The following is a 16,226-nucleotide window of genomic DNA, read 5'->3' as shown; positions in this document are numbered from 1 at the left end:
TATCTCATAACTCTAACTAACTGAATTCGCTTACCACGATGCAATGAGACAAGCATGTTCGTTATCATCCCTGTTCTACGGATGGGGAAACTGAGGCGCAGAGAGGTCCTCGTCCGGAGGCTCACAGCCAGTCGATGGCAGAGCCGGGAATTCACCCCAGGCCATCTGGCTCCAGAATGCCTACTCCAACTGTCACAGCAGCGGTTCTCAAACGTGAGTGTGTATCCGAATCCTCCAGAGAGCTTATTAAATCACAGATTGCTGGGCCTCACCCCTGGGATTTACGATACAGTAGGTCTGGCACGGGGCCCGAGAATTTGCATTTCTAACAAGTTTCCAAGTGACGCTAATGCTGCTGGTTCAGGAGCCACACTTAGAGAGCTCCTGTGTTACATGCTGCTGCCCCTTACGACGGACCCCTTGGTTACCAGCGATGCCCCCCTTCCAAGCCTCGCTCTTGAGTGCGGACCAGGGTGTTATATCCATGGCTTGGGATAAAGGCCTTGCCCCTACTGACCAGCTGGTCATCTGTCGAAGGAACGGATGATCTGGGACAGCGTGCGACCATTTTATCATGTGCAATCTACAGAGTTCCTGGGAATCAAAGGCTGTTTTTATCTCCTATGATGGCCTTTTGCCTCCCCCAAAAGTGTCCACAAAACATCTTCTTCTCCAAAGCTGTGAGTAAAGGAATAACTCGGCAGGGTTGGGTTGTCCACACGCTACATAGTCCAAAGAAAAGTCTGGCCCCTTAACTAGCTCCTGGGAGGAGTTTATGAGCCTTGGAATGTCCTACCTAATAAGAGTCTTTGTTTATCTGGGGCCTTGGGCCACTCCAGATAATTTACACTAATGATGTGATTTATGATGGCGGCCTTGGGCCATGCAGTATCAGCATGACCTGTGGGTCAAGGAATTGGGGCCCAAGGTCAACCACGTGGGCAGTCAGCCACGCCTACATAACCAACTCCCAATAAAACCCCTGGATACCCAGGCTAGGGCAAGCTCCCCTGGCTGGCGCTACTCCGCACGTGCTGTCACATTGCTGCACTGGGAGAGGATGACCGGAAGCTCGCACTGCTCTCTCCCAGAGCCTGCCCTCTGAACCTTTCTCTGTTGCTGATTGTAACCTGTATCCTTTCATTGTAACAACAGCAACTGTGGGTATAACAGCTTTGCTAGGCTCTGTGAGTCCTTCTAGTGAATCCTGGAACCTGAAGGCGGTCTCGGGCACCCCCCAGACACAAGTGCCCATTCATTGAGTCCGTGGCCAGTTACATTGTACCTCCTGAGCACCAGGCTTTAGCTCAAGCCCCACCCACACTGCCCAGGTCTGCTCAGCTCCACCCATCCTCTCCAGACCTCCCAGCCCTGTGGCTAGAGGTAGCCAGGGCCCTACGGAGGACATTTATCATCCACCATTCACCTCCCTCCATGGAAAATCGCAGGTAGCCCCTTTGATGTAACACCAGGTAATGTCCCAGGTATCACGTAACATCCTAGGTATCAGGTAATATCCCAGAAAACAGGTAACATCCTGGGCACCAGGTAATGTCCCAGGAACCAGGTACTATCCCAGGAACCATGTAACGTCCTAGGTACCAGGTAACATCCCAGGTAACAGATAACATGCCAGGAAACAGGTAACATCCTAGGCCTCAGGTAACATTCCAGGTATCTGGTAATATCCCAGCAAGCAGGTAACATCCTGGGTACCAGGTCACCCCCGGGCCTTACCTGCCCATGACCTCGATGTTGGAGATGGCGTAGAAGTACTTGTAGAGGTTCTCCCGCTGCACATACGTGCCGCCCAGCGCCGGGCGCAGCAGCCGCATGCGCAGGTCGGTGAGGGTGAAGAATTCCTTGAGGCCCTTGGCGCTCTCCAGCCGCGTGTACAAGTTGTCCATGTTGCGCAGGTTGGGGCCGGCGAAGATGGCGAAGCGGTCCCGCACCTCGAAGCGCACGTGCTTCTCCTTCTTGGAGCCGGCCCAGCGCGAGTACTCCTCCGTGCACAGCACCCGGTGGGCACCCGATGCCGACAGGTCGCGGGCGCGGCGGGCGGGCATGCCGAAGGCCTCCATGCAGTCCTCTGCGTAGAACTGGTAGGGCTGCCACGTGCGCCCGTTGTCCAGCGACTTCTCCAGGACCATGGCGGTGGGCCGGCCGTACTCGAACGTCACCACCACGTCGTCCGTCAGCTCCAGGCTCTTGTTCCACGACAGGGTGATGTTGGCCTCCAGCGGGCTGGGGTAGCGGCTCCACGGGACGCTCTGCCAGTAGGTGGCCAGGCCCTCATCCTCTCTGTCCAACATGAGCCGGGGCGGGTGAGCCAGGTCCGGGTTGGAGGCGTCACACTCGTTGCTGCACAGGTAGGGGTTCTCCTGCGGGTGGGGAGAAGAGCAGGGTGGATGCTGACTGTTCTGGGGGGCCCGGGAGCCTTGTCCCAGCCCAGCCCCGGTGTCTGCCCGGAGGTCTCAGAGCCTGTGCTCCAATGTCCGGGCACCAGGAAGCCTCTCTCTTCCAAAGCCCATAAAGACATGCAGCTCTATTGCCTCCCAAGAAAACATTCGTTCCTACTCTAAGCTCAGACAATCAAGAAGGGCAGGAGCTAGTCACTGCTCCGAGACCCTCCATGGCTCCCCACTGCCCGGAGGATAAAGCCCTACCGCTTTACCTCATTGACTCTGACCTCCTCCCACCATATCTGGAGCCACTGTTCCTGGCGTCCCACCTGAGCACTCCTGTCCTCCAAGCCTCCCTTGTCTGTGCCTCTGAGCCTTTGCAGATGGCATCCCCTCTCCTTGACATGCCCTTCCACTCTCTGTCTGCCTCCAAATTCCTACTCACACTTTTTTTTCCATCTTTATTGGAGTATAATGGCTTTACAATGGTGTGTTAGTTTCTGCTGTATAACAAAGTGAATCAGCCATATGCATACGTATATCCCCATATCCCCTCCGTCTTGAACCTCCCTCCCACCCTCCCTATCCCACCCCTCTAGGTCATTGCAAAGCACCGAGCTGATCTCCCTGTGCTATGTGGCTGCTTCCCACTAGCTATCTGTTTTACATGTGGTAGTGTATATATGTCCATGCCGCTCTCTCACTTCATCCCAGCTTACCCTTCCCCCTCCCCGTGTCCTCAAGTCTATTCTCTACGTCTGCGTCTTCATTCCTGCCCTTCCCCTAGGTTCTTCAGCACCATTTTTTTTAGATTCCATACGTATGTGTTAGCATATGGTATTTGTTTCTCTCTTTCTGACTTATTTCACTCTGTATGACAGACTCTAGGTCTATCCACCTCATTACAAATAGCTCAATTTCGTTTCTTTTTATGGCTGAGTAATGTTCCATTGTATATATGTGCCACATCTTCTTTAGCCATTCATCTGTTGATGGACATTTGACTCTTGAAACATCTCCTACACAGAGACGCCTTCTCGACCCTTCAGACAATACAATTAGTAGCAACAGGAGGGGCTGTGGAAGAAGTCCACCTGGTGCCCAGCACATTATCTTATTTCTCTCCTGTTTAGTAACTAGCTCACCGCCAATACTCACAGTGTGGGAGTGTCAACTCCATGCTCGGGATGAAGCAACCCGGGCTTTGGAAGGTGGTGGCCCTTGCCCGAGGCCCTGCTAGGAAGAGCTGGGGGCCGCACTGTGGCCTGTCTGTCACTGGGGCCCGCTCTCTGTCCCCACAGCACGTGTGTCTGCCTCACGCACAGCCCGGGTTCCTCTCAAGGGGGTGTGTCTTGTGGCAGTCCTTTCCGGGTCCTCGGCACATGCCTGGCTGGCCCAGTGGGGGACACTGGCTGGGGAAGGCAGGGCACGGCCCCCACATGCTTCCTCTCCCCTCACCCCCGCCTCCAAAAGCTGGCAGCCCACTCCCTGGCGCAGTGGGCTCCAGCCGGGGCTTCCCTCCTCCGCAGTTCAAATCCATCCCCCGGGTCTGGTCTGCCGTGTGAACTCACCCAGAGGCCTGAAAATATCACTAACGTGGTGGTTGCCGGGGGTTGGATGGATGAATAGGGGCGAGCCCAGGGAATTTTTAGGGCAGTGAAGCCATCTTTTATGACCCTGTCATGCTGGATAAATGACATGGTACATTTGCGCAACGCCAAGAGGGAGCCCTACTGTCAACGTGGGCTTGCGTTAATAACAACACGTCCTTGTAACAAAGGTACCACGCTAATGCAAGCTATTAATAATGGGGCAACTGTGTGGGGAAACGGGTCTTAGGGGCTCTCTGGACTGACTGCTCCATTTTCGGTAAACCTAAGACTGCTCTAAAAAATAAAGGCTATTAATTAACAGGAGACACCGTCACTGAGAACCGCACGCGCCCCAGACCAATTGCAGCTCCTTTGATGAATATTTCAGGGCCCTGGTTTGCTCAGACACAAAGCGGCTTCGATCTGAGTTAAAGCCTCACATTCTAAAATGAGGCATTCGGCTCCCAGTGGCAGTGGGCACCTTGTCTCCCTAGGGGCCGAGCCGGCATCACCGCAGCGACCTTGGGCCATCACCTTTGAAGCCCGTTAGTGGAGGACCAGTTCCTAGGCCACCCAGGGATCCTCAGCGGGCAGGTTGGCTCTGAGGTTTACTGAGGCCGGTCCCACCAAAATAGCTCTGTCCTGGGTCCCCTGTGGTACCACTATCCACCCCACCTGGCCAGACCTGCTGATTCCCAGGACCCGGAAAACTTGGGGTGGAAGGGGTACAGCATTGAGTCCACCCCCCTCACTGAGCAAATGGGGAAACCGAGGCCCAGGGTGGGGCAGGACTGGCCCAGGACTCCCTGAGGGTGGGAGGGGTTTGAGGACGAGCCTGCTTGTGTCCTGGACAACCTCAGAGGTGTTCTGGAACTCTAGGGACCTCACGCACAACATGGCAGGGAGAGGGGCCTGGCCCGGCCCATGGGGGTCCAAGCTTCCCCGCACTCCAGCTGGTGCTCTTGTGACGTCGCCCGGAACGGGGAGAGGCTGAAAGGCCCCATGGGGATGGCTCAGTGGCTTGTAGAGTCCAGGCCTGGTGATGAAAGGGGGTCAGGCCTGCCTCTGGGGGACAGCCCGCTCCCCAGGCCCTCAGCTGGCTCAGAGCTCACACCTGGACACTGGGGACCGGAAGACACAGTTTGCGCCCAAGTGGGCATCCTCCCCTCCCCCGACCCAGCAATCATCCTCTTCCCACAGCGTCCCTTCTTCTACCGCCCCTGGCAACTTGTTATGGAGTATACTGTGCGCCCCCGCCCCCCAAATTCATATGTTGAAGCCTTAACCCCCAGTACTTCTGAATGTGACTGTATTTGGAAATAGGGCCTTTAAAGGTGATTACATTAAAATGAGGCCCTTAGGGTGGGCCCTAATCCAATCTGACTGGTGTCCTTACAAGAAGGGAAAATTTGGATACACAGACCCCTGGGGCACGTGCACACAGAATGACCATGTGAAGAAGCAGCAACTGGGGCCCATGGGCAAGTCATGGAGAGAAGCCTCAGAAGAAACTAGCCTGCCTTGATTTTCAAGGGTCAGACCTTGACCTTGGACTTCCAGCCTCCAGAACCTGAGAAAATAAATTTCTGTGGCTTAAGCCACCCAGGCCCTAGCAAACTAATACATGCCTCACCCCAAGTGAGCAAAGCGTGGGTCAGGGCGGGAGGAACGGGCCAGACGCTCTCTCTGGGGCCCTCCTCTACCAGCCCGCTTCTCAATACGCTGGCACCAGGTGGCATCGTGGCACTCTGCCCACCTGGAAAGCTATCCACCAGCACTGTTGCTGGGCCTTTTCCCCGGCTGTCTCATCCCCTCTCAGCTCTGAGCTTGTGCCCCTGCAGCTGTGCTCCCTCCTCTGGGTTTTTAGAGCTTTCCCCATGTACTTCCTCCAGGAAGCCCTCCTTGCTTGATTCACTTTTGAACCCAGTTCCCTCGTCATTCATCTCAGGAGTGTTAGTGTGCTTATCTGGGACAGTGCATTGAAGCCTCCCTATAGGGCTTGGACCTCAGTGACCAGTCACTAAGTTACAGTTATTTGCTCATCCTATTAATTAGTTATTAATAGAATGATAATTAGATTAATAGTCGTAGACCTCATATGGAATGTTGATATTATTCCTGTCAACCCCCAGCTGCTGTGAAACACCTCACCTCTCCCCTGGTCCTTTTTTTTTTTTTCTTTTTTTTGGCCACACCGCGTGGCTTGTGGGACCCTAGTTCCCCGACCAGGGATTGAACCTGGGCCCTCCGCAGTGAGAGCGCGGAGTCCTAACCACTGGACCTCCAGGGAAGTCCCTCCTCTGGTCCTTCTCCATCCCCCTGCCTACGTTCCCTCACCTGTCCAGCCTCCTGTGGTTCCCATGGCGGGACATTGGATCCCTCACGCCCCACCCCTGCGCCTCGCCTGTCTGTCATCAGGAAGACTGACACAGCCGGATCTGCCGAGGGACGGGGGGGGGGGGGGGGGCTCCAACGTGGCTGCCCTAGCCTGCAGGGCTCACTGCCCCCCCCCCCGCCCCCACCCCGGGAAGCAGATGGTCAGAAACTAATGAATCAGCCTGTGTATTTACCAGCTCTGCGCCTGGCGGAGTGAGCGGGCTTAGTCAACAGCGAGCACAATAAATAAATCCCAAGCCATCGCCAACACAATTCCCTCTCTCCTATTTCTCTTCTTTCTTCCACCGCCCTCCCACCCCAAGACCTCGGAATTCCATTTAACCGTTGAGGGGCCAGAGTGCCCCCGACTGAAGGCGGCTTCAAGCCCACGGTCCTTCCCGAGTGCCAGGGGCTCATACCCTCATTTTCCTCCTGTCCACTAGGGAGGATGCCGAGGAGGAAGCCTGGGGTGCGAAGGCCGTTTCACCCCGAGCCCCGCACCCTGAGCGCTGCTGCATCTGACACGGCCGATCGCTGAGAGTGTGAGGGAGGGGCCGGCAGGGGGGCCAGCGCTGGCTGGCCTCCTAGGTCTGCACATTTCTACTCATCTCTATGAGATCAGATTAACTAATCACCGTCAAGATAAAGTGGCCTAATACCGGGGAGAAAGAGCCAGGGATGTTTGGGGCACACCCCCTAACTTCTCAGGATGACAGCAGGGCCAAATCTTGATATTATCAAAAGTTGTCATTGTTTCTTTAGACATTTCATGAATATCACCAAAACCAAAAAATCATACCCCTGTTTAAAAACCTTAGGATGTTCTCTGGAAAAATGTAACACATCACGTTTTCCACTTAGGGGACTCGTGGGGTCCCATCTCCCCAGTTAGGAACCCCTGTTCTGGGGTCAGACAGTTAAGGAAACTGGTGTTGGGGTCTGAAAGCCTTGGCCTCAATCTTGGCTCAACCCCTTGAGGCTGTGTGACCTTGAGAAAGTTGCTTTGCCTCTCTGAGTCTTTATTTTCTCATCCAATATCACATGAGATAATCTGTATGAAATGCCTAGGAAATGCCCTCAAATGGTAGCAATTATTATTAAACAGCAGCTTCATGTACACTAGGTCAAGGGTTTTCCCAGCAACCTTCCAGGGGAAGAAGTAAGGCTGAAGGGCACCTGGCCCCTTCACGGTGAAGCCAGGAGCTTCGCACACGACACTGACCACAGTGGGGACTGCTGGCTTGAAAGGGCGTGACGATCATGACATTCACTGAATGCCAACCATAGGCCAGGGCGGGCTGGGCACTGCACATCCATCCCGGCCGCATCCTCCCGGCACCCCCAGGAGGTAGGGCATCTCCATTTCCCAGACAAGAAACCAAGTACTTGCCAGCCCTGCATCACTTCCTCTGGATCCTGTGGGACCCCAGCAAGGAAATCTTGGGGAAACCAAGCCCGTCATATCTGTGGCTCACTTACCTCTACAGATACACAAAGGCAAGTCACCTGCACAGTGGGGCAGCACAGCTGGAGGGGTGAAGGCCGGGGTGCAGGGCGAGGGGAAGGCAGTCAGCCTGGGCACCAGCACGGCAGAGAACGGGATGGGGACAAATCTCCTCCACAGACACTGAGCAGGAGTCACCTGGACCAACTGTTCTACAGAGAAACATTTCGTACCAGGCTTTTCATTGAAGAGACCTTGCAACTGTCTCTCCAGTGCTTTTGCTTTTATGTTATTTTTTTGTGCAAAAGGTGCAGCTGGAGTCAGAGGCCAGGTTGTAAAGAGCAGAGACAAGCTACCAGCAAAAATTATCATCGAGGGCTTCCGTGGTGGCGCAGTGGTTAAGAATCCGCCTGCCAATGCAGGGGACACGGGTTCGAGCCCTGGTCCGGGAAGATCCCACATGCCGCGGAGCAACTAAGCCCGTGCACCACAACTACTGAGCCTGCGCGCCTAGAGCCCGCGAGCCACAAATACAGAGCCTGCGAGCCACAAATTCTGAGCCCGCGAGCCACAACTACTGAAGCCCACGTGCCTAGAGCCTGTGCTCCGCAACAAGAGAAGCCACCGCAATGAGAAGCCCGCGCACTGCAACGAAGAGTAGCCCCTGCTCGCCGCAACTAGAGAAAGCCCACGCGCAGCAATGAAGAACCAACGCAGCCGATAAATAAATAAATTAATTAATTAATTTTTTAAAATGAAAAAGTTGACAAATGTATATATCATCGAGTGGGAAAGCTGACTGTTAGCAGAGATGGATGGCCTTTCTGGGTCCTTAACCAAGGAGAGCATGGACGGGGCAGTCACCGGAATTGTAAGCAAGTCTTAGGAGGAGGAATAAACAACTTCATGCAGACTGGCCTTGCCATCCAAACCTGCGTTGGGACAAAATCACACCACTGCCGGACACCGCCAGAGCAGGTCCAGGTCTTTGCGGAGCAGCGGGCCACAGTGTGGCAGGAAGGGCTTTGCCCTCTGTAACTGGGAGGGAGGGTACAGGGCTCGGCCGCTCACTGGGCACTTGAGCAGTCGCTCCACTGCCGTGAGCCTTAGGTTCCCAACTGCATGGGAAGTACCAGGAGGGCCGTGGCCTCCCCCGCCTCCTTCCCCACTGCAGCCCAGACCTTGGCACTTTCCGGGGACTCAGGAAAGCTCTGTCCAGTGAATGAAAGTCCAGGGAGGCTGCGAATGCTGACTTCATGGGTGGTCCTGAGAATTGCACCAGGTGCCATGTGGCAGGCACTCTGGGTGGCCCGGGCTTGTGGACAAGGGATGTAGGGAGAGCATCTTGACTATCACCGGCCCCGTGGCCTGGGCCAAGCGCAAGGTCCACGGCCATGCTTAAGCCCTGCATATGCTTTATCCTGGAGGATGGGGTCCTTTTACTTACCTTCTGCAAAGGAAGGGGACTGAGCAATGTCTCAAGGTCACAGGGCTCCGCGGTGGCCGAGGTGGGACAAGAAGCCAGGGTGTCAGGCTTGGACACAAGTCAGGAACTGTGCCCCTCACCCAGAGGGAAAGGCGGCTGGCGCCCCAGCCGTGCGCCACTCCCCAGAGGCTCGGGTGCCACCGAGGCGTGTGGGCGAACCCAGGGAACAGTTTAGCAGCTGACAGATTTTTTTGAACCTGTCTGCCAAGTTGCTAGCTGAAGTCTCATCCCCAGCCCCACCAACCTCAGCTGGGGCTGGGGCATCTGCGGGTGGGAGGCTGGAGGCGGGGGGCTGCCAGGGAGAGCCCTGGGCAAGGCGGGCTGGGCAAGGACTCGGAACACGGCCTTCCCCGGGGACCCTGACGGGGCGCTTAGGGGAAGGCGGGGCAGCACAGCTCCGTCTTACAGAACAGGACTTAGGCAGGAGCAACAGTGGGGGGAAGTCAACCCACAGAGGAGCTAGCCCCACCTCCGCCTTGGATGACGCTTCTAGAACTTCAGGGGGAAACTCTTTGGGCCTGGTCGCCGACCCATGAGATCATGGAGTTGGGATCCCGGAGACTGTCCCTGACCCCGTGTGTGACCTTGGGTGGGGCCTTGCCCTGCCTGTGCCTCGGTTTCCCCATTCATGAAACGACTGAGCTCTGACTCTCACCTCCCCAAGTCCAAGTTCCTCGGTCGCCCACACCAGTTCGATGAAAGGATGCAGAGACACATCCCCATGCCCTCATCCCAGGGAGAAAGCCAGGGTGCCGGGGGAATTCTCCTTAACAAATTATTTCCTATTTATTGGTAAGAAAAGTTGCAGCGGGGATAAATTATTAACAAATCGGAAACGGAGATTCTGTTGGGAGCCGATTCTAATGCTAGCTGCGCTGAGGTCTCTAACTCTCTCCTCCCTCCCTCCCTCTGCTCCTCCCCCCGCCCCGCCCCCCTTCTCCTTCAGCCGTTTCACTGATCCCTGTCCCGCCTCTAACTCCTCCCAACCCGATCCCCCAGGCCTCTCTCCCTTCTCTTTTTCTGGTTTCTTTCCGAGCAAAAGTCCTGGACAGCAGCAAGGTCACCCTTCCCTGCTCGTGAATCAGCAGAAACCGACCCTCATGTTATTTCGGGGCAGGAGCTGCAGCTGGCCAGGGAGGCTCCTCTTGTAATTTTCTGGTTTTGTTTCTCCTTGGAGCCATTTCTTCCCAGCCTGGCCGTTACTCAGGCAGGGGAAGGTGTCTTCCCAGGGCTCATCCATCCTGGCAATGACTCTCCAGAAGCCACAGTGATGTCCTCCCCACCCCCACCCCAGACCCTGATCCCGAGCCAGCCACCGTGGGCATCTCCTGGTCCAAGGTCTGCCTCGGACCCAGAGTCACCGGCCACCTCCTGAGCCGGGCCTGGCCAGGCTGTAACTTAGGAAATGCACTTCAGTTCTGCGGCTGCTTGCAGCAGCCCTCCGCTCTGCTCCAGGCCCCCTTTCATTTCACCCCTGCCCACATTTACCTCCTTCCGGAACCTTCCGAGACTGAGACTGGACTCTGGGACAGCAGGGGCCGGGTCTGGCTCATCCTTGCCACCCCGCACTCCCAGCAGTGATTTGCACAAAGCGGCACTTGATAAGTATTTCCAAACTCGGTGAGGATCCTTGACAGTTGGATCTAAGGATGGTATCTATTGAGCAGTTATTCAACATGCCCTTTTCTTCTTTTCTTTTTTTTTTTTTTTTTTTAATATTTTGGCTCCACCGCGAGTCATGCGGGATCTTCTTTCCCCAACCAGGGATCGAAGCCGTGCCCCCTGCAGTGGAAGCGCAGAGTCCTAACCACTGAACTCCAGGGAAGTCCCAATGCGCCCTTCCTAACGTGCCTCACTGGATCCCATTGCTCTGATGCGACTCAGAGAGGGTAAGCGACCCTCCCGGCATCACCCAGGGAGGACTGTGCGGTTACTGAGGGGAGTGGAAAGCAGCCGGCCCAGGTGTTGTTCTAGCAGCGGGGCAGGGACCCACTTCCTCAGTCCTCCTCGCCCTGACTCTGACTTCCCCAACAGACCCAGCCAGCCAGCCTTTCTGACCACCTGAGGCGTAGGGCTGCCCCGGAGGACGAGCTGTCCAGGAGACGGACAAGGACGCAACGCCAAACACTGCTTCCACCACTGAAGACCCAGAGAGGCTGTCCATCCGCTGAACAGCCAGAGAGGGTGGGGTGAGGTCTTGCCAAGGCTCTGGCTAGACAAGGGTTAATCTCTCCAGGAACTCAAAATTGTATTCCTTAAAAAAAAAAAAAAAAGGAAATATTTCACTCTGTCCTGGGCATATGCAGATTCTTGCCACAGCCAGATTTTTAGGAATGTTTGGGGTGGGAAATTCTATCCCAGCTGAAGAGTGCCTGGGTTGATCCCTGTAGGACCACCCCCCCCCACGGGCACCTGCTGCACCCCAGCCCCTCACTGGGTACCACATAACTGATCAGATCCACGTGGGCATCTCTCTCAGACAAGGGATGGCAGCTCTTCATTTGCATACCTTCCACGACAGGGAGCTCATTACTATAAAAAGCAGATAGGCCAATCTGGGCTGCTGGCTCCTTAGAAAGTTTGGCGATGTATTTGGACTCACGCTCTGCATATTGCCCCCTTTCTTCTGCGTGTTTGTCCTCTTTTCTCTGGTTATGCTGTAAACGTTTTCTAATTGATTAGAAAAAGGAGAGTGAGAGGCCGCATTAGCCCAAGCCCTCCTCTTCCCCCGTGCCAGGAGCTCAAACGCTTCCCCACCAGGGCCAGCGGGAAGGCTCAGCGTTCCTCCTCGCCCCGCCTCGCACGCAGACTCCACCTGTTCATCCAAGGACCCGCCTGCTTGGCGGCTGCCCTGGCCTCTCTCCATCCTCCCTCCCTGCCCACCCCACTCCCCATCCGAGGCTCGCCACCCAAACAGCTCAACGCTTTCGTGGAACACATTTAGAAAAGAAGTAAATAAAAGTAAATAGGGAGAGACAGAAGGACAAAAGAAAGAAGGAAAGAGAGAAAGAGAGAGAAATCGGGGCAGGGTGGGGGGAAGGGTGCAGAGAGGAAGAAAAGCTGCATTCAGAGAAGCTGGGTAAAGTGCATTATTGATTGAGGACTTAGAAAATGCTTAGAGAGTAGGAAAAGCGCCCTGCTCTTTAAAAGCTTGTACAAAGCAGAAGCTAGACACAGGCAGCCTTCCCAAAGAGGGCCTGCTCTGCTGACATGAATATTTTATCACGGAGGAAAAAAGCGGCTTGGAGGATGCAGTACTGGGGGCGGGGGGCGGGGAGGCAGGGGGACGAGCAGCCCCCTCGGAGGGGCCTGGCTGGAGTACTCAGGGGAGCCACCTTCCCCAGACCCCTGGGGCCTTTGCAGAGCCCCTCTCCTCCTCTCTGAGAGCTGCCCTTGGCTTTCTTGCTGAAGAGCAATGGGGCCTCGGTGGGTCCTGAAAGAGCCCCAAGGCTGGTGGGACCACCGGCTGAAAGGGGAGGGTCCAAGAGGGTTGAGGTTGAAGATCCATCCCGGCAGCCCCTCCCCTGACAGTTGTCCTGTCCACCCCCTGCCACCACCAACCCCTCCGGCCTCCCCGCCCCGACCTGCCACCAGGCACACTCTAGAAAGCAGCCGTGTGCTTCAGCACCCCAGAGCTGCACCCCAGAGCACCCTCTTCGGATAAATTCCAAACCCAAGCTGGTCCTGGCTCTGCCCACCTCGCCCACCTATCTCGCTTCTCGTCTTGCCTTGCTTCCGTTTTTCTTTTTTAAACTTCCCTACTGAGTATTTTTCTTAGCACCAGACATTGAGATCGTGATTTTTCGTGTGAAATTTCCTTTTCTCTATTCATGACGATCCTAATAATTATTTTCAAAATGGAGAAGCCAAGGCACCGATAGGTTAGAAAACCTATTCAATGGCACTTTGCTGAGCAAAGGGCAGAACTGGCGTTAGAAGCTCCACAATATATACTCTATAAGGAGCCCGCTATGCTACCCTGCCTCTGCCCGTAGGGTCATTCCTTGGTTTAGGGAAGATGAAATGAACTTTTGTGCCACGGAGTCTACAAAACGTATACAAAATTCTTACAAATCATTGTATGATCCCATTGAGGTCAATTTCCACCTTGTTTTGGACCCTGGAATCTCTCTTCCTATCTTGATGCCCATCCCCCATCCCACCTGGGCTTCGCCACCTCTGTCTGGAGCTCCTCTCCTCCACCCCTTTGCAGGTGTCTGCTAACCCTCCCTTCCTCGGAGAACACCCTGGCCAGCACCTCCCTCCCCGAGATGGGCACTTGATCGGTTTTCCTTAGCGACTTCTTCTGTTAATTACTGTGTGGTCCCCTCCCCACTGTGTGTCCTGTGAAGACAGGAGTGGGGCCTGTCACACGCAAGATGCTTAATTAAGGTTTGCAGAGCGACTCCCCCTCCTGGGCGGGTCCCCTCTCCAGGTCCTCCGCATTGAAAAGGAGGTGTCAGGAGTGGATGCAGCACCTGGACGGATGGGACCTGACTGTGCCAATGGCCACAAGCTGAGACTTTCTAGGGCTTCTTCTTGCTGGTCTCTGAGGCGTAAGAAGCGGTCGGGTAGAGGAAAGAGAAAGAAGTGTCTGGGCCTGCCCCATCCTCGGGCACAACTGGACAGGTGCATCGCTCTACCGATGAAGGCCTTGGTGGTGGTGAGAGAGGCAAGCCTGAGCTGGTAAGGTTTCATTTATTTATTCCTTCACTTATTCAACAACTATCTCTAATGTGCAAAATGGCCCCGAAGAAACAGCCATCAAACCTGGCTGCCCATCCACATCCTTGGGAAGAAGAAAGAGATGAAAGTATCTCTGGGCACTAAGACCAGAAGTTCCGCTCCAGGTTGAAAGTGAACCAAGCCACCAAACAACCAACCACTCAAAACCCCCCCTGCAGTGACTCAGATGCCTGGCCAGGTAGGGGCCCCCGCTACAGTTGGTCCAAAGAAGGACACCTGTACAGTGATGTCAGCCCAGCTCTCACCATCATCCCTGCTTTATAGCTGAGGGGACTGAGGCCCCCAGAGGCCAGGCACTGACTCAAGGTCATACCTGCAGTAACCTTTGACCCCTTATGGGAGCATTGACCACCGTGCTGTGACCACCAGAGTATGGCACGGATGACAAGCCTGGAGGGGAACTGGCTGGGAAGGTCAGGAAGGCTTCCTGGAGGAGGTGGGGTTTCAGAAGGACAGGCCCACAAGGGTGGGTGGGCTGGATATGGACAGGTGGAGGGAGATTTGACCAGGCTGTGGGGAGGGTGCGCTATGTAGCGGGATCAAGAGAAGGGCCAGACCAGACGTGCAAAAGCCCCAGGTAGAGAGGAGTTAATGTGCTTGGATGGACCAGGAGCCTGGTGGGCAGCAGGAGATAAGGTGGAAGGGGAGGCCTGGAGCCAGCCGGCAGCCTTGACATTTAGCAGCTGCAGGGAAAGCCCTGACTCTGGCTGGGCAGCCTCCTTTCAGAAAGAGAGGTTAAGAACCTGGGAACAAAGGGTAAGGTGGTGGCCAGCACCCTTCAGGTCCCAGGAAGCCAGAGCAAGGATGGGGTGCCTGCAGCTCAGATGGAAGGAAAGACTCTGAGAGCAATCTCTCTCCTCCTCTAGTTTTTCAATTCAAAAAACCAAGATACTTAAGATGAAAAGACAAGATGCTTATAGCTGGAAGGGACCCAGTGCCGTCCTGGGCAAGACTGAAATGTTGGTTCTCAAACTTTGTTTCATCCTGGGACCACCCAGCTTGAATAATCCTCGGCCCAGGCCCACCCTAGAGACTCTGCAGTAGCAGGTGGGGCTGCAGCCCCGGCAGGTTGGGGGGGGATGTTAAGAGCTCCCAGGTGAGTCCACTGTGAGGCTCAGCTGAGGACACTCAAGTGGGATGGGGACCCGGACAGAACCAAGAGTCTGCACAGCTCCCTGTCCCCTGCCTTCACTCCTCTGGAGTCCCAGCGGACCATCTGGGTTTGGGGCCTTCAGAAAGGCTGTCTCAAGGTTTAGGAGACCCGGGGGCAAAGGAGGAGAGAGGCCCCAAATCTGCACCCCTATTCCTGCTGTGGAGACACCCCTTAGAGTGGTTCTCACGTTGACTCACCTAGGGGAACCCCGGACCAACCACATCAGACCCTCAGGGGTAGGTCCCTTCCCAGGCATTGGCTGGTTACAGCTCCCCAGGAGACTCTGACGTGCAGCCAAGGTCAAGGCCACAGCCCGGAGGACCCTTCGATGGGACAATTCTCCATCTTGGAGTGGCATCTGGCTCCCAGTCTTGCTTTCCTTCCGCTCCCCATTCCCATGCCTCTCCTCCAGGCTGAGAGGCAGCCAGACCCTTGGGGAACCCACGGGTGGGAGGGGGGGAGCTGCCGGGTGCAAGCAGGCCCAGTGGAAGGCAGATGCCTGGCTCCCCGCCCCCACTTCCCTCCACCCTCTATTTTTAGGTCCATTATTGTCCATTCTTGGGTGTATTTTTTCCCCACTCCTTCCCCAGAAAAACAGATCGGATTCCTCCAGGCAAAGCCATCTCGCCTTCCCTGGAGCTGGTGCGTGGGAGCCCACACACTGCCAATTAGACATGAAATAAGTGAATTATCAAATAATCGGATTAGGAGACTCCATCATGTCTCAAGGGGTAGAGGGGGTGGGCAAAACGCTGCCGTCACTCCTCCCCAGCCCTCCTTGCTCAGGCTGCCGAGGAGTGCTGGGGGAGGAGGGGCAGACAGGGACAGTACACTCCCCCAGCAAAATGGCCACACATACGTGCACGCACGCGCACACGCACATACACACACAACAACCACCTCAATCCAACAGTGAGATAGAGATTCAGAGCGCCTCAGGTCAGCTAAGCAGCCTGGTTAGGAGCTAGGCACTGGGTCCAGGGAGCCTGGAGTGGAGCTGCCAGGCTCCTCTACTTGGAAGCTGTGT

At 55.5% G+C, this 16,226-nt stretch overlaps 1 protein-coding gene across 1 annotated transcript in view; it reads right to left on the bottom strand.

Moving 5' to 3' along the window:
- Positions 1-16,226, bottom strand: part of NTNG2 (netrin G2) — a 75,443-nt gene that overhangs the window by 41,521 nt on the left and 17,696 nt on the right. The window contains exon 3 of the mRNA XM_089913922.1: positions 1,738-2,381. Coding sequence (XP_089770048.1) covers positions 1,738-2,381 — 644 coding nt within the window. The remainder of the gene's footprint in view (positions 1-1,737; positions 2,382-16,226) is intronic.

The sequence above is a fragment of the Delphinapterus leucas genome, chromosome 6, assembly GCF_059928025.1.
Source record: "Delphinapterus leucas isolate spDelLeu-1000000601 "Yukka" chromosome 6, BTC_Dleu_Yukka2, whole genome shotgun sequence".
NCBI lineage: Eukaryota > Metazoa > Chordata > Mammalia > Artiodactyla > Monodontidae > Delphinapterus > Delphinapterus leucas.
Note: the sequence above shows the minus strand (reverse complement) of the source record. Positions and strands in the feature narration are given on the sequence as shown.